The sequence below is a fragment of the Neomonachus schauinslandi genome, chromosome X (genome assembly GCF_002201575.2).
Source record: "Neomonachus schauinslandi chromosome X, ASM220157v2, whole genome shotgun sequence".
NCBI lineage: Eukaryota > Metazoa > Chordata > Mammalia > Carnivora > Phocidae > Neomonachus > Neomonachus schauinslandi.
The window spans coordinates 67,430,975-67,449,759 of record NC_058419.1 but is presented as its reverse complement, the minus strand read 5'-3'; the positions used below and the strand labels follow the sequence as shown (position 1 = coordinate 67,449,759).

Sequence of the window (18,785 nt, the reverse complement as noted above, 5' to 3'; positions counted from 1 at the left end):
CCCTCCAGGTCGCTCTCCCCAAACCCAAGTGGGGGACAAAGAGATTCCTGAGGGCAGGGTGGGGTCTCTCACAGTCCAACTCTTGTCCTGGGGTCCTCGGGACCACCTCCGTTCCAGGCTGCTTGTGAGGAAGAAGGGAGTGGGAGAAAAGGACAGTGGGGTCTTCCCTGGAAATTCTGGGGTGATCAATGCCTGTTTGGAACCCGTGGGGAGGAGAAGGCAGGGGGAGCAGGATAGTTTGTGGAAAAACCATTTAAACTCTCCCTCTACTGGGTATCTGGACAAGGAGGACAGGATCCAGTAGTTTGGAAAGGAAGTTGAGGTAGGGAGCAGTGGCTAGGGTAGGTAGGCGAGTATGGGGAGCAGGAAGGGCTAGGGAGAAGAGCAAGGCTGTAGCGGCTGCCTGTTGAGGGAGGAAGAGGTGGGGGGGAGAAGAGGAGGGGGAGGAGAGAGATGACATGGGGAGAGCAGAAGGGGGGTTGGACGTGGGAGGAGGAGGAGAGGACTCGAGGGACCGTCTGTCGCGGGACAGGCGGGCCAGCTGGGGCGCGGAGCCGGGAGGAGGAGGCAGCGGCAGCAGCGGCGGCAGCGGCGGCAGCAGCAGCAGCAGAAACAAGTACCAGCCACACAGCGGCTCCTCCCGCCGGAGCAGCCACAGTCCCCCTGCCGAGATGGCGCTGCAAAGCCTGGCGAGCAAGGAAGCCAAGGGGCCCTGGCGGGAAGCAGACCAGGAACAGCAGGAGTGGGTGGGTAGCCCCGAGCCAGAGCCCGAGCCGGAGCCGGTGCCCGTGCCCCCACCCGAGCCGCAGCCGGAGCCGCAGCCGGAGCCCCAGCCCCTACCGGACCCTGCACCCTTGCCGGAGTTGGAATTTGAGCCCGAGCCAGTGCATGAATCCAAGTCCACGCCCACCGTGGAGACCCGCGGCACCGCGCGCGGCTTTCAGCCCCCCGAAGGTGGCTTCGGCTGGATGGTGGTCTTCGCTGCCACCTGGTGCAACGGCTCCATCTTTGGCATCCAGAACTCTTTTGGGATCCTCTACTCCATGCTGCTGCAGGAGGAGAGAGAGAAAAATCGCCAAGTGGAGTTCCAAGCAGGTGAGTGGCCCCGCGCGCCCCTCCTGGCATTCTGGGCAAGGGTGTCCTCCGCTCCCACTGCCGCCGACTCCTGACCTCTCGGTCGGAGGCGCCCCTTCAGCTTTCTGCTTCGACTCCTCCCCCTTGTCCCTTGCCCACGGCGCTGCTAAGGCGCGGGTTGCGGGGCTCAGGGCACCCTTACCTATGGAGACTAGGCGCAAGACGTCCCTTGGGTGGGACCTGGGATATTCATTGATCACAGGCAAGGAATGAACTTTTTAGCCCTGGTACAAATCCAGACGCACCTTTTGGGTTATTTGGTGTTTTTTTTTTTTTTTTTTTTTTTTTTTAAGTATGCTGACCATGTGTAGTGGGGGGAAATATTTGCAAATTTTTTTGGAGGCGGCGCGAAGTCATGGACAGAGGAGAGAGTTGGGAGGCTGGGAGGGCTTTGAGAGAAATACCGTACTGCGGATCTCCGCAGCAGCCCCTGTTCCTGTACAGGGAGTGGAGGTGTTTTGTGTCAAAAACACTTTAAGAATCCTGGTGACTGAGCGAAGAGTCAAACACAAGGCCGGCGAGTGTGTCTGTTGGAGAGAGAGAGGGGAAGGGAGGGAGTGCGAGTGGGGTGGGCGCGCGTCTCTTTGCTCGCGGTGGTTATGACCCAGCCAGGCCAGGCCGGCCTCTACCACTCTGAGGGAGCGAGCAGATCTCTGTGCCCTCTGAGCTGAACCCCAAAGCAAGCAGGGAGGCGGTCTCCGAGGTCTCCTGCCAGAGGAGTGTAAGGCAGCTGGCAGGCTGGGCCCTGAGACTCACTCCACGCCTCCCCCAACCTGAGCCTTCCCTCCCCGGCGCCCGAGCCTCTCCACTATCTGTGGGATGCCTCGTCTGGCCTCAGCCAGAATGCCGGCCTCCACCTCTCCCACTTTTGCGTGGGGCTGACTTGGTCTTCTTCCCTAAGACAGACAGGGCTGCGGGGCATAGCCTTCGCTCTCTAGGCCTGTGGCCACAAGACTGCAACCTTGCCTTCTCTTCGCGTTGAATCTGCCCATAGGCTCTGAAGTCAGAGGAGCTATCCTGTTTTCTCAGAAAGCCAATGGCGATTCCCCTTGGCAGTTCTGATGAGGAGTCTAGGGAGGGAGCGAGGGACTTGGGATGCCTTCTCCCTGAAGGCTTGCTCCTTCTGTGGCTCCTCAGGACAGCTCTGCTGTCACTAGCTGAAAGTTCGCAGCTCAGAATACGTGGCTTTTCATAGTGTTGCCCTGGGGCTGAAGGGTTCCCTCATCTTGCCACCCCAACACGTACTTCTGCTGCCCTCTGTGGGGGCCTCCGGATTATTTATTGAACATGGAAACCTTGAATTCTAGGGCGTCCACCTGTGGATTCCCTGGGCCCTTGAACAGCCACTCCTACCGCTGCTCTGAACCAAGGACCCCCCCCCCCTTTTTAAAGTTTGCCGTTTCACTGGGCTACCTTTGAAGAAGGGGATTTGGGGTACCTCTTGGTGCCTCTTATGACCCATTGGCACCACAATGTGTGGGTCCCACTTGAAAATTAGAGTGTGCCTCAGTAGCTGTCCAGGGCGGAGACTGCCCAGGCCACACTGATGACCAAGCATAGGGGGGTCCCTGGACTGTGTAGAACAACTGGGAGTAAGGTCACTGCCATACTCACCCCTGGGACTACCTTTTCCTTGCTTTGATGCAGTTCAGGGGCTCTTGGGAAGGCAGCCAGGGTAGGGCCTCTGGCTGTTGCCTAGGTTACCTAGGAGGGCACCTGCTGAGCATTGCCCTGTGGTTGAAGGCAGGCTGTTGGCCTTCAGAGTCAGTGGCAAAGTCTGGGTGGAACTTCATGGGAGGTAGTGGGGGATGGGCTGAAGCTAGGTCCTGGCATTCATGTGGTGTGAGCAGGCCTAGAGCTGGGCCCTTCAGAGTATGTAATAAAACTTGGAAAAACCACTACTTTACCAGGAAGAGGTTTACTGCTGGGGAACAAACTTCAAAGTAGGTGATCATAGGGGACTCAGGGGGAGGGCTGGCTGGGACTTTCCGGTCAAGACCTCACAGTGCAGCTGGGAAAGGGGGGGGCGGCAGTGGGCTGTGCAGAGGTGTGGCTGGTGTGTACTCTGACACGGACTAGGTCCATTGAAGGGCTGGGTTTACTGGTTTAAATTATGGTGAGTATAGGTCAGGAAGGGACAGAAAGGAATTTGGTATGTCCCTAGGGTCTCAGAATACTTTGGCTTGGGTCCTTGCTGTGGTGCATCTTGAATTCATGAAAGTTATTTTTGATGCTGGATGCTCTTGGGAACACCTCAGTTTTTATTTTGAAAAGGTCAAGAATACCCCACCACATTTCTGAGCTCCTAGAAAATCTCATCCTTAGCACTACCTTTCTTGGTCCCCTCAGCTTTCCCAAGTAACCATTCAGATCCTGAGATTCCAAAGGTGTCTCTGCCTCCACTTGCTTTCTACAGTTTACTCAAAATTTCCCAGCAACTTGTGCCACAGCACTGGGGTCTCAAAAGGATAGAAGAAGCCAGTAGAAGCTTTGCTAAAATGTTTATCAGCCAGCATTTGCCTAATAACCATTCTGGGGAACATGGAACATATACCCCCATAATCACGGAGGTTGGTGCATTGTCCATTTCTATTAATGCGGTGCATTGTCCGTTTCTATTAATGTCTGACATGCCTTTTATCTCTAAAAATCTGTGAATTTAATGTTTGGAGGCATCCTACACCCCAGATTCTCTTTGGCTAGGCCTAATATCTTTACAGTTCTAAAGCTGCCACTGAATGGCTTTATGAATCTAAGGTTCTGCAGATAATTGTAACTGTTATGAGGGAGCCCCAGAGAAAGGTAGTTTTGTTGTTTGGGGGCTAACTCCACATCAGAGGGGTCTCTGGGCATGGGGAAAAGCCACAGAGAGTAGAAAGGACATGGAATTCAGGCCATTCTAGAGCATGCAATGTACAGTTTTTGTGGATTCTGTGATGTGTAGAGTTCTGTGGTGGCACGAACAGTATATCTTGTGCCTTCTCTTCACCTGTTTTTGAAGGGAAGCCAACTTTCCCTTGGTCCTATGCCTGACACAAATAGCAGGCAAAAGGTTCCTGAGATGGAGGCAAGTGACCAAGGTCTGGTTTAGGGGGAAAAGGAAAAGATCAAGAGAGAAATGAGCCTATACTTTTTTCAGAGCTTGTAGGAAATTTGGGAGTCCCCCTGCCCGGACCAAGCAGCAGACAGGACAGAGCAGCCAGGCAATCTAGTGAAAAGTATAGCATGGCTTCCTGGTTTCAGTTTTTCTTGTAGCTCTGCAAGAAATATAGGCTCATTTCTCTCCTGATCTCTTCCTTTCCCCCCAAAACCAGACCTTGGTCAGTTGCCTATATCTCAGGAACCTTTTGCCTGCCACTCCTCCCAGGCATAGGACCCAAGGAAAGTTGACTTTTGGAGGAAAGAGGATAAAGAGGAACAAGATAGCATTGGTTGTGGGCCCCAGGTCATTATTGGAACCCTAAGTGGGTTGGAACTAGGGAAGGCTTAGGGTTGGGGATCCAGGGGACAAGGTAGACCAAGCCAGAGTTGTTAACATTGGCTCTAAGCTTAGGTCTTTTTAAATGTGCTCCAGAGAAAACCCTTTACTCTGCACTTTCCACCTTGACTGACAGTCTAACACTGAGCCATAAAATATGATGGGAGGCATCTTTTATTGCATAGTTTATAAGCATGGTCCTTGTAGGCTCCTAGGTTGGAGGATAGGGACTAGGGCTCACACCACCCAGGGAAGGGGACAATGGTCAGAAAAGTCTATTACTGGGTACAAGATAGTTCAGACTCATGGATCACTCAAATGGAGACAGAATTTTCTAGGCATGGGGAAAATGGTACACTATGTATTTAGACAGAGAGTCCCAAGGATGGGTTGGGTCAAAGGCAGGTTAGGCTATATTTCTCTTCCCCATCTTAGGGCCTTTCATTGCTTGGTTCATGTCTCACTGGGCTGAGTACTAAATTGCTGCGTTTAGGAACCAGGTATTTTTTGAGCAAATCTGCCAGGGTCTTGCCTTTGGCTGAAAGCTTTTGCCTACTGTCCAGATAAACTTGATCACGTTGGTTTAAAGCCTGCAATGGAACTTTAGGCCACAGGGCCATTGGTCAGGCATCTTTCAAGTAACTCTTCTGCCTCCCTTCCAACCAAACTGGATCCCAAACTAGGACCTTGACTCATACTGGAAGGGATGAGGAGGAGAGGTTGGGGTATTTGGAAGCCAACCAGGGGGATGCTTGTTCTAGCTGGAGTAGCTGGTTGAGGTTGGATCCCTGGCTCACTGTCCAGTGACCTCAAATGCTCATTCTAAATATAAATCTGGACCCCAAAGGGCTGGTCTTAGTAATACCAGCTAGACAGTGACTAGGAGTTAGACAGCTTGTGCCCCTGACTTGCTCTGTGACTTTGAGCAGGCACTTTACCTCTCTGTACTTCAGTTTATCTATCTGAAAAATGAGAGGGTTTGACTAGATGAACTTTATAGCTATGCCATTCTATCCTTCTAGATTTATGTGATATTTTATTCTTTACTATTCACTTGGCATACATTTTGACTCATTCAGACAAAATTGAAATTTGTTAATCTGCCTGAATGAAGATGTAGACAGGCTGGGAAGAGATTGGGGAAACAATGAAAAAAACCACATAGATATTATTTTTCCATGTCATATGTATTTAGAGATTATAGGGCTGCTTATATATACCATTGTTGTTGGAAAGATCCACTCCTTTTTGCCCAGTGTATAAGGGCAACTCTGGATATACAACTGCTTCTCCCAGAATGCCCTGCTCAGTATGGAACTGGGCTCCCAAGAAAATTCCCTCAACTTGGCCGGCTGCAGGCTAGCAGAGTGGGTCTGTATGCTACTGTTTCCCAGCATATGAGCCTATTCCTAAAAAGCATTAAACTATAAGCATTTCCTTAAGTCTCAGTTTGGACCCTTCCCCTGAAACTTAATTTCCCATAGCTCATTCTTACTTCTCAGAAATGCATAGTTACTATGACCTTCGTTTGCTGTTACTTCAGGAAAGAAGAGTAAACCAAGATTCCTAAATGTGATATAGTGGTTTTCTTCAGGGAGCTTCAGACAGGGCAACTTTATAACTGGGTTAGAACTGTTGCCTGGGTCCCACTGTGGATGGGTGTGGGAGGACTGTTGTTTCAGTCTTAGAGGAGGCCCTACTGGGTAGCCACAATCCCCGGTCAACTTCAGCTTCACTCAGGGCTTAGCTGAGAGTGTGGCTACTAGATAAGCAGGCATAGAGCTCTCTCACATTTTCCCCTAAATTTATACTTGCTTGTCATTGGAAACATTTCCTCCAATGCCATGAAGAGTAAACAAGCAGCTGGATTATCAACATTTGCAGAAATATGTAAAGGATGCCATCTTGACCTTTTGAACAGACCAGTTTCCCAAGAGGGTGTACTGCTTTTACCACCAGCATCTTTTTGTTTTGTTGCCTTTTGAAAATAAATAATCATTTACTCTTTTCACATTGTGTAAAAGATGGAGTGAACTTTCTTGCCTTTAAAGGAACTGTCTCACTTGGGATTCAATGAGCAAACCTTAGAGAAAAGGCTTTATTCATAACACACACACACACCATACACCTCACCTGAAGCCATGGATTAGGAAAGAAGTTTTTTCCCATCTGTTTATGGAATCAGGTTTAACATAATAGAGGCTTCTATAGGGGTTATGGCAGACTAGCACAAAGGGCCCGGAATGAAAAACTTGTTAGGTGAGGGTGATGGAGAGGAGATGGCCAGCCTGGTCTGTACATCTTGGCCTGGACCCCTTTGTAACTCCCCAACACTGGAGCGTGGAAACATTGTAAGTTTCTTCCTGCTTCCATCCGTCCCCTTATCCTGCATCCCTCTCGGTACTCAAAGGTCAATGGGAAGAGGATTTAGGACACTCCAGCCCTCTCCCATCTTAGAAATGACAGAGCACTAAGCCTAAGGACATTTAATTACCTACCTTGCAGGTGGGTGCTGTGGTTACTAATGTGAAATCACTTGGCACCTATTTGTGGGTGTTGAATGTGGCCTGTTTGGGTGGCTTGAGGAAGTATATGCCTCTTCACCCTGGTAGTCTTGCCTACCTTTATCTTTTACTTTGCTCCAGCTTCTGGGGTTGAAAGGAGAAGAAGGGATGAAATTGGCTCTCCTAACCATATTTTCCTGGCTCCTCCCATTTTCATAGTGTATTTGTATCACCTTTGCTAGATATGTCATCTTCTTTCCTCACAGTATTGTTATCTCTCTTCTTTCTCTTTCTCTTGCTCAATTAAAGGAACAACTGGAGTTTAAGATATTGTACAGGCCCAACTCCAGCCTGGATCTTGACCCATTTCTACACATCCCACAGAGGAATCTCTTCCTTTCCCCCCTTTCTTCCCTCTCTTACTGTCCACTTTCTGGGGGAAATGTGACTTTCTATATAGCATTCAAGAGTGTGGAAGTCATCACCTCTGGATTTTTGCAGTAAGATAGCTGCTATGAACCTGTTTTTATCATTTCCACACCCTCTTTTTTCATAACCCTGGGACCCCAGCCAAGGAAATAGTATTGTAGCAGGTCTTACCCAATTGTAGTCAACAAATGTCCTGGTCAGTTGCACCCCTCTCTCTTCAAGTCCTTACTTTCCTTGTTCTGTGCCAACTGAACCTCCAGAGATTTCAGATTGGTTTTCAGTAGCTTCAGTGGCTCTGGGTAGAACAGAAGTCTTCATTCTATTTTGAGTCTCATCATCTCTCTTCTTGCCAAAAAATACTACAGAATTGATTGTAGAGGAGTCAGAGAAGGGAGGAGGCAGACACCCAGGTCCTAACTAGAGTCAAAAGTGCTGTCAGTGAGGGTAGAAAGAGTGGAAGTGAAGCTCCCAGGTTAGTTGCTTCCCTACTTCTGCATAGCTGAAGGGAAAAGCAGAAGGGAAATGTCGCTAGACAAGCAGTCCTTACACAGTCTTTTTGCTCAGCTTATCCTGTGGACCTACCCACCCACCCTCTTATCCAGGCTGAAAGGGTATGTACATGCACCCATACATCCAGACCTCTGTGTACGTGTGTATGTATAGCTGGGCATGTGATGTCTGTCTGGGCCAGTTAGCACAGTTGCTTAGAACACAGCACCTATGAGGCTGAGATCACAGATTCAGTCACTTGTTCAGGTCACTGAGCTTCTCACAAAGAAAAGAGCTCTTCTGTTCACCACCCATGCCCTTCATGTGGGGCTGCCACTAATCCCAAGGGGACTGGGTAAAAGTATGGAGATGACTCACTATAAGCCCTCCCTGCTACTTATTATTATTATTATTATTAACATTTATTTAGCATTTTGCAATTAAATCTGTGCCAGCATTATATTAAATTCTTTTTTTAAAAAATTTATTTTATTATGTTATGTTAGTCACCATACAACACATCATTAGTTTTTGATGTGGTGATCCATGATTCATTGTTTTTGTATAACACCCAGTGCTCCCTACTGGGTATTTACCCCAAAGATACAAATGTAGGGATCTGAAGGGGTACGTGCACCCCGAAGTTTATAGCAGCAATGTCCACAATAGCCAAACTGTGGAAAGAGCCAAGATGTCCATTGACAGATGAATGGATAAAGAGGATGTGGTATATATATACAAAGGAATATTATGCCATCAAAAGGAATGAAATCTTGCCATTTGCAACGACGTGGATGGAACTGTAGGGTGTTATGTTGAGCGAAATAAGTCAATCAGAGAAAGAGGTGTATCATATGACGTCACTGATATGAGGAATTCTTAATCTAAGGAAACAAACTGAGGGTTGCTGGAGTGGTGGGGGGTGGGAAGGATGGGGTGGCTGGGTGATAGACATTGGGGAGGGTATGTGCTATGGTGAGCGCTGTGAATTGTGCAAGACTGTTGAATCACAGATCTGTACCTCTGAAACAAATAATACATTATATGTTTAAAAAAAAAAAGAAGAAGATAGCAGGAGGGGAAGAATGAAGGAGGGGAAATTGGAGGGGGAGACGAACCATGAGAGACGATGGACTCTGAAAAACAAACTGAGGGTTCTAGAGGGGAGGGGGTAGGAGGATGTGTTAGCCTGGTGTTGGGTATTAAAGAGGGCACATTCTGCATGGAGCACTGGGTGTTATACACAAACAATGAATCATGGAACACTACATCAAAAACTAATGATGTAATGTATGGTGATTAACATAACATAATAATAAAAAATAAATTAAAAAAAACACCCAGTGCTCCATGCAGTACATGCCCTCCTTAATACCCATCACTGGGCTAACCCATCCCCCCAACCCCCTCCCCTCTAAAACCCTCAGTTTGTTTCTCAGAGTCCATAGTCTCTCATGGTTCATCTCTCCCTCCGATTTCCCCCCTTCATTTTTCCCTTCCTTCTCCTAATGTCCTCCAAAATTAAATTCTTTACATGTACCAACTCATTTTAATTCTCAACAACACTATGAAATTTGGTACCATTATTTTCTCCATTTTGTAGATAAAAAGAGGCACAGAAGTTAAGTAACTTGCTTAAGCTCATATAGGAAATAATGGCAGAGCCAGGATTTGAACACAGAGAATCTGAGTCCAGAATTCCTGCTTTTATATATCACCTAATACATAGTAAGGATGGGAAGAGGCAGCTACCAAGAAGACTGCTGCCAAGTTTTCCATTCCTGTAGCCTCAGGGCATCCTTATGACTAAGGGATAAGAAAGATGGCCTGGAAAGGGTTTAGTAGACAGAAGTCTGGCAGTCTTGTGATGTATGACATACTCCTCTAACTACCCATCTCACTCTACCCAGAGTCATGATCCCATAGAAATGGTCTCTTCTTAATTGTTTAGCCTTGAACAAGTTATATAAACTTCCAAGTCTTCAGTGTTCTCATCTGCACAATGGAATTAACAATATTTTATAGGACTATGAAGTATCCAATGAGATTATGTATACATAAGATCTTTGTAAACTGTGAAGGGGTTGGTATTATTCTTATTTCCAGGAACCTTTCCCAGCCCCTAGAAATTGAGTTGCTATACCTTTCTTTAAATGTTTCTGGAAGGGGAATCAACCCTCCTCCTCACATTCTACCTCCCCACTCAATCTCTTCCTCATATCCCCTCTGTATTATTCTGCAATTTGACCTGAGTGTCCTGTAGCTAAGGACTGGCTGTGTTTTCTTTGTTCCTCAGTTCTCTAAGAGCTCAGAGAAAGGAGGGGCCTGATCCCAAGTCATATACATTCAAGGAAACGAGGCATGTTAAAATATTTACAGCTCTTGGCAGGAGCTCACAAACTTCCCTACAAGTCAAGGGCTGAGCTTTTTAGTAGGAATTGCTAGGGATTGGGGGGTGAGTGGTGGGTGAAGTTAGGGTGTCACTTCCTCCCGAGGGTCTCTCACAGAGCTTCTGTTCTCTTGCAGGTAGTGAGGAAGAAGGAAAGGGATATTTAGGGTCAGAAGGTCTGGGCCAGGCCACATTAAGCATAGAAGGGGCCTTGCTCTTTTGTATTCAGTTTTGGAGTGGGCCAATTTCCTCGTGTTCTAAACAGGATAGCCCTGGAGAACAGAGGCCACAGAAGGCCAGAGGCTTGGAGGAAGACTGCAATAGCAGTTTTGAACAAGCATTTCAGTGACCACTTAGGGAGCCTCCATTAAGACCATCTAGTAGGCAAACCCAAATGGAAATGTTTCTCTTCTTTGTTGCAAACAACAAAACAAAATCTCCAAGCCCTTCTCTGAGACCAAGATTTCAAATATAGTAGGATTCACCCTTTTGATTTTTGGTTATTTAAATGTCTGAGCTGGAATGCATTTTGGAGACCATCTTATCCTACCCCATCTGGTTCCCATTTTATAGGTAGAGAACTGAGCTCTGGAAAGATGTGACCTCAATCAACATTATAGTCAGATGATTATAGTGCAGATTAGTTTGTAAGAGGGATTGGGAAATGGGTGCAAAGGATGGGGCTTTTGGTACCCTGGGAGGTCCCCAATCCAATTCACTGGCATACTGCCCCCTTCTCTCCCTGAACTTTTCCAAAGTCAATCCCCAGGCACTACTTTGTGGAAAGAGATTGTATTGTGTTTTAATAAATGTGATTTTATTTATTTAACATGAGACAAAATTCAAGAGGTGCAACACTGTAAAGTCTCTCTCTAACCCCTCTCACCCAGTACCCTGTTCCCCTCCCTAGAGGCCACCAGTGTTGCTGGTGTGTCCTTCCAGAGATATTCTGTATACGTACAAGCAATTGTGTGTGTGTGTGTGTGTACACTCTATTTTTAAAATACAAATGGTAACCCATACTTCATTTTATCCTCCACCTTGCCTTTTATACTTCAAAATATATCTTGGATATTATTGCACATTAAATCCATAAAGTCCTCACTCTGTCTTTGTAATTGCACAGTATTCTATTATATGGGTATATCATATTTTATTTAATCAACACTTTGCTAATAGGCATTAAAGCTTGATTCAATTAATTACCACATGGCTGGCTTTGACAAAGTTGTCAATTTCTTAAAGTCTGAGTTTTCTCATGCATAAAATAGGGATAATAATAACATCTTTCATTATTGCTATGGAGATTAAATGAGATGAGGCATACAAAATATTTAGCATATAGCCAGGTACATACTAAATGTCCAATACATGTTAGTTTTCTCCCTGCTCACAAACCTTCCCCATATCCTCTACCCAATTCAATTAATGTTGGTTCAATTCAGGTCAATAAGTGTTTTTTTGTGTGCAAGGCTAGACCTTGGATGAGCCCAAGAAGGAAAAGTCCCTCAAGAAGTTTATAATTTCTTTGCAAAGACATAACATACCAAACAACTGCGGATTATTGCTAAGTAGTAAAGATATATGCATATATATAATTGAATGCAATTTTTGTGTGGTGGTGTGGAAAAGGAGAAATGAGTGTGAGGAATCAAGAGGAATCAAGGACGGTTTGCTAGGAGAGTTGTAACTCAAAATGGGATTTAGCTAAGTGAAGAAGAGCCTATGAATTCGGCAGTGTCAGGATGAAGGTTGAGAATTGGACAGTCTGATTGTTGCTCAAAGTCTGGGTCTTTGCCCTCTGAGAGTCCAGTGAGTCACTGTTCCCCATTAGGCCCTAACCCAGCAGGCGGGGTAGAATGGAGGGGCAGGAGAAGAGGAAGATACTGAGCACATTTAGAGAGAAGGGCACAGGGTGGGAGGATATCTGGGCACTGGGCCACGGAATGAGGTGCCTGCAAATGGCTTGTGGCATAGCCTGCCCAACCTACACCACCTGCTCTTCCATGTCAGCAGCCCAGGCACTTTTTCTGAGGTCCGAGGGGAGGGATAAAGGACATGAGAGCAGAAATGGCAACAGCTCTCAGTCCCTTACCTTGAGTCCCAAACAGACATCCAGATGCTGTGAGTCCCAGGACAGTGGAAAACTACTGAGTGGTAACAATCCCTTCTGTGTATAGCACATTGTAGGTTATATCTTAGTTGATGTTTATCCTTGCAACAGAGACAGTTATGAAATAAAATACTCAGTTGAATCTCATCATGTGCCAACATCTTTGATCACAACAAGTGCTATGTTGAGGGGTTCTGGAAAATGGAAACTCAATGTGGTTTGTATTTAGCTAGGGAAAAGTTCACAACAGGGAAGGACTATGTAGAGACTTATATTCCTATTTTATAGTTTCAGAAAATGGAGAGCAGACTGTGGGCAAGTGAGTGGCCTAAGGTCAGACACTTAATATTTAGCAGAGCTGAGACTAGAACCCAGGTGTCCCCATTTCATGTTCCATGGGGACAGATATGTAGGAGCTCCCTGAAAGTTGGAATAGAGCTGTCCCTAAACTTGATAGCAGCTTGAAGTTTAAGTGTATGGATAAGAAGAAGTATGGTATGATGAAAAATAAATAATTGGGAGTCAAAAAGTTAAGGGAGATGGAAATGAGGGTCATGGAAGGAAGGATCTGGGCCTTGCTAAGTCTTGTTGGCTGGGATCAAGAAAGGTACTGGATTGGCAATCAGGAGACCTGGGTTCTGCTTCTAGCTCTGTGACTGGCTTTGTGACCCTGAAAAGTCCCTTCTCTTTTCTTGGCCCCAATTTTTCCACTAATGCAATGAGAAGACGGGACATCCCAGAGACTTAGTGCTTAAAACCATTGGCTTTTATAAACCAAAAATGTTTTGGGTGATGGGGAATGGTGAGATAGTGAGTAAGAGAACAACTTCTCTGATGAAAATGGAAAACAATTCTTCCCAGATTTGAGAAGAGATGAGCTTTGGAAAGGGTAGCTATCCTGTGGTCTCCATCCTGTCTCCTTGGAGAATTCTATCCAAAAGAGGCAAAGACAGAACATGTGTGCACAAGTGAGTAAGTACCTCAATGCAAAGCTGAGATTTGGTGGGACAGATTATGATATGCTGAGTCAACATGCCTGGAAATCTTTCCTGAATATTCTCCAATTTAAGATGACTTTCCTAAGATCTTGGCTTTATTTTTTAAAATGGGGTTTGTGTCCTATGGGTGAAGTACCACTGAGAATTTTCCTTTCACGGAGCCTTCTTGAGTGAGCACTAACTCTGGAGCCAAACTGCTTGAGTAAGTCCTGGCTCCACCACTTAGCTGCGTCCCTAGGCAGGCCACTTAACCTCTCTGTGCTGCTACATCCTCATTTGTAAGAGGAGGATAATAAGAGTACTTACCATATAGGGCTGTTAAATGAGTTATATATAGCTTGGAACGGTGTCTGGCACATGGTAAGTGCTGTATAAGCATTTGCTATTCTTATTATCTCACTAGTAGGCTAGTGTAATCCCAGGTGAGCCCAAGGGAGCTTTGCATTACTCAGTCAGGAATTCTGGGGGTAAACTTACTTTATCCAGGAACCATCTGGGCTACTCTGATGTTGGTCATGCTCAGGACCAGATTAAGATCTTTAGGGGCCCTAAGCACTATTTTTTTAACTGCCAGCTTCTGAAACAATTCATTAAATCTATGCTTTTCTCATTTGGGGTGGCCCTGCTTCACTGGTGCCCTAAACTCATAACTTTGCCTACATGTTGGGCAATCCTGCACTGGCCACATCAACCTATAAGCTCCTCCCTGAATTCTGGAGGGAACCAATGAATGTGAGTGGTCTACACATCCACATACAACAGTTTTGAAACCTGAATAACCCCATCCACAGCAGGGTGCTCTGCATCCCACCTCCTAACAACTTGCCAAGATCCTGCCAAGCCCTGTGACCTCCTTGCCAGTGGGGACCTCCCATCCTGTTACTTGGAAGGAGGGTTTATCTTTTGGGGCTAGGGGAAGGGGAGGACAAATGCCTGGAAGTCCCAGTAGGGGCCCACAGAAGAATCTCTAAACATTAGCAAGTTAAAATTCTGGTGCCCAGTTGGAATGACTGAGCACAGTCATAGTAGAGCAGGGGAATGGTGAAGACCACCTGCCTTGAAATGACTAGGAGACCATTCCTCCTTCCCTGAGCCCTGTCTTCAAGGCCTTCAAATCAGTGATCCTGAAACCTTGGAATCATTATCATTATCTCCATTGCTCTTGACCAGGTTCTAACCATCCAAATGGTAAACAACAGGATAGTGTGTATTTCAAGAGACACAGTGTTTTTTTTTTTTTTTTGCCTTGACCTAGGTTTTGCCTATGGAAAAACTAGCCAAAAGCAAGTTTTCCTTAGATCTACAGGCCAACAAGCTGGAAGGACCTAGTGGTCAGGGTAAGGGAGGTTAGCAAAACCTCAGATGGACTTATTTGCTGCTTTGCCCTGGGATGGCACTATTCACATTCAGACCTAGCTAGACCTATGCTACCTGCCCTCCTCACAGGATATCTCAAACATGGAAGACTCAGGTAGAACCGGTCAAACCAGATGTTGGGAGCCTGTGGCTTTTAGGAAAAGAAAGACAGATAGACAAAGCAGAGAATAGAGAGGGAACAAACCTACTGTCTTAGCTCTTAACTTCAGAAAGTACCCCCAGTGGGCTCTAGAGTATCACCAGTGAACATGCTCAAAAAGGCCACGGCTCATCTTTGTCCCATCAGTGGACTTGGCTAGTGTCTTCAGGCAAGACAAGCAACCTGCAGACTATTCTCTAGACCATGGCTCAACAGAGAATAGCACTTGCCCTGGGGCCCTCTTTTTTTTCATGGAATTTGTTTTAGCACTAATAGAAAAGGTGCCCTTGGAATGGGAGATCATAAAATAGACCCCAGAGTTCAAGTCTCTTTTGCCTCATTTCTTTCTGTGCTGTGTAGTATAGACTCAGGCACAGGATCTGACATCAGCTAGACCAGTGTTAGAGTCCTGGATTTATGGTTTACCTAATCTACAACCTTGGCCAAGTCACTTGGCCTTTCTCAACCTCACTTTCTTTATCTGCAAAATGGGGGGAGGAAATAATAATCTCTATCTCACAGTCTTGTGATGAGGTTCAAATGAGAGGATGGAGGTGACAATATTTTGAAAACTGGTTTGAGACTTATATATAAATTATCATCATGGCTGCCAGGTATATAAATTAATCTATAGATTTGCATATGTTCTCATGCACCTATGGCTGGATTGAGGCATCACCAATGATGCACATGTGTATAACCAACCACTCGTGTGTATAAAACTATACACAAAATCTGACCTTAAGCTTGAACTCATGACAAATAACTAAAAGCACACACACCCATAGGCATACACATACACATTTATCTACATGGATAGCCCCCTTTTCTTTCTCTCACACATATACCCCCACACAGGCAGATGTATATATATGTATATATGTATGTGCATATGTACATATATGTATAGCTCCATAGCTGTACAGGTGAGCACATCATACCCTCCAGCTTCTCCCCAGACTATTCAGTTTTCTCAGGGTCTGAGAAAGGCCATGTGTGTAAATGCCCCCACTTCACACAGATAATGTCCCCTTTGCTCTTATTGGGGCCTCTTCCCTGCTTCTTTTGTTTGCAGATTAACACAGCGGCTGCCAAAATTCAAGCTGCAGTATGTTGTATCCACATGTCTGGAGAACATGGATCCTTGTCCAATTGCTCTGTGAATAGCATTATGAATCTATTCTGCACAATATATTTATAGCCATGTTTGCAAAGAGCTGACAGCGTTTTCAGATTTTTTTAAAACACAGTTAATCCAGCCACAAAAATAGTCACTAGCTCCCATGCCCTGAGGCTAAAAGAAATTAGGTAGCAGGCCTAATGAAAATTAGTCACAAAGCCTAAATGAGATTGAATCTCTCCCTCTCTTTTTTCCTTTCCCTCTCCCTTTCCCTCTTTCACTTTCCTTCTACCACTCTTTTTTATTTCAAGGGTCTCTGAGTCTAAGGTAGGGTGGGTGATCATGGCATGGAGTGTAATTTGTTTCACAGAGAGTCTGGGTCATCAGAACCTAATGTTTTGGAAAGGATGAAGAGGAGGAAAAGGAGAAAAAATGTTAGGGTGTCCAGGATCATAAGCAGAAAGAATTTAGCTGGGGAATTAAATGGGGTGAGAACAAGAGAACCAACAAGAGTTGGCCCCCCATGAGGCCAACTAGAATGGCAAAGTGCTCCAGCCTCCCCTTAATCACTGGGACATGGACTAGTAAACTGTTTCGTTTAATGCAAGGTTGGAACACTAAAAAGAATCTCTAGTGATAGAATTGAAGAGTTAAGCATGGTTAAAGAACAAAATGTTTTCCCAGGAAGACAGTAGGCCTGGGCCTACTGGGCCATCCCAGGTGGCCCAGTCATGACCCAGGGTGAGGAAAGGTTTACGTAGGGCTATCAGATACTTTATTATCCAAACTGGGACATTTTTGAGAGTGAAAAGAGACACTATTAAAATTATGCTGGGACAACAGGCATAAATTAGGATTGTCCGAGGCAAACTGAGATGTATTTTCATTTAGGTTTAGGCTTTATTGCTTCAGCTTACCAGGAAGGGGCAAACTGTAAGGGTTCCTCACAAAATGACTTAAAAAATGTGTGTGGGGGGTTGGGTAGTGGGGATCAGGGCAGGGAGATTCAGCCTTGAGACTGGGGATTGCTTACTCTGAATATTAAATCCTTTTCTTGTTGTTGTCCATGAATATATAATGGAATTCCCTCCCAAGTATGTTTATTCCCTGGTCAGCTTCATAAGAGGAGAAACTATGTGTGTATGTGTGCTTGTGTGTATGCAGCTTTGTGCATTGCATGTATATGTTTGTGTCAAAGTTCTGAAAGTATGTATGAATGTGAGTAGGAATCTGAGTATATGTAACTGTGTGTAACTATGGGCATATATTTGTGTATGGACATATGAGTGTATGAAAGTGGATGTCATGAGGATAAATGACAGTGTATGTGTGTGTGTGCACATACACATGAGCATATGTAGGGCAGAGCCTGACTCCCTAGTTCATTGAGTTGTGGAGTCCTTAATTTCTAGAGAGCAGTTGCATAAACCACCAGCTCATTTTGCATGTGAGGAAACTGAGGCATGTGTAATGAGACCTACTTTTACTATTTGCTTGGCAGTGGTTGAGGGTAGACTAGCAATAGTCACAATAATTCTGATTGGGAGTTAAATGTTTTACTCCATGCATTGGAGTAAAAGCCCAGCTATTTCTTTAGGGTTTCTGAAAACCAGTGCTTGGCAAGTGTGGGAAGAAGCTGCTTAAGAGTAAGCTTGAGAGGCACCTTCTGTGGCTCAATCAGTTGAGTGTCCAACTCTTGATTTTAGCTCAGGTCATGATCTCAGGGTCATGAGATGGAGCAGGGCTCCACGCTCAGTGCAGAGTCTGCTTGAGATTCTCTCTCTCCCTCTGCTCCTCCCTCTGCATGCTCTCTCTCTCCTTCTCTCTCTCTCTCTCAAAAATAAATAAATAAAATCTTTAATGATAAAAAAGAGTAAGCTTGAGGTTCCTGTAAAGTCTCGATTTGATCTCAGGGGAAGATTTGATAGCTGGACAGTTCTCCTACGCCTGACCCCCTGAAACATCCTGTCAGGTAATGGAAAATTTCTGTGCTTTGAACATCATTCAACATCCCTGCCCCTGCCTTTTGCCACCACCAGCAGCACACACATACACATATTCAACTTACAGATGAGGTTTGCCTTATAGACAATCCTTGACAGTAAAGATCCACTAAAGGCTTTTACAGGATGCAGGCCAGATGTAAGCTGAAAGTATTTCCAGACTGAGCAATAAGAGGAAAGCCTCTCTCCACCAATCCTTGACTTTTCTGTTTTTGCCCTCATCGCTTTGGGCTTTGGGCAAGGAAAATGGCTAGAGAGCCCCCAGGAGTGTTAGGGTTGGCTGTTGGAATGGGAATTTGTGCCTCCGAGAGCAGGATGGGAGACTACCTTATGAGCCTTGGCCTATTATATCTGTGGCTGAGGAGTTAGCCGTGCAAGTGAGCAAGTGCAAGCCATGTATTTGCCCAGTGCTAATGAAGTCAAAATCCCATACTGTGGTTCACTCCTCATCTGAACAAATTCAGCTCACTCAAGGCTCTGTTTAGGCTATATCCATTTGTCTGACCAGTCACACGGATGAGACAAAAGAGTATGGGGTGCTAAAGCACAACTCTGAGAAAATAATCCAAGTTTCATGTCCTAGTGATGTGCCCATTCACATTCAGCCAATGT

General features: G+C 45.7%; 1 protein-coding gene across 1 annotated transcript in view; it reads left to right on the top strand.

The window, feature by feature from the left end:
* Positions 1 to 526: 526 nt before the first annotated feature.
* The window catches only part of SLC16A2 (solute carrier family 16 member 2), a 122,006-nt gene continuing 103,747 nt past the window's right edge, over positions 527 to 18,785 (top strand). The window contains exon 1 of the mRNA XM_021686436.1: positions 527 to 1,095. Within this exon, the coding sequence (XP_021542111.1) occupies positions 672 to 1,095 (424 nt within the window). The 5' untranslated portion in view covers positions 527 to 671. The remainder of the gene's footprint in view (positions 1,096 to 18,785) is intronic.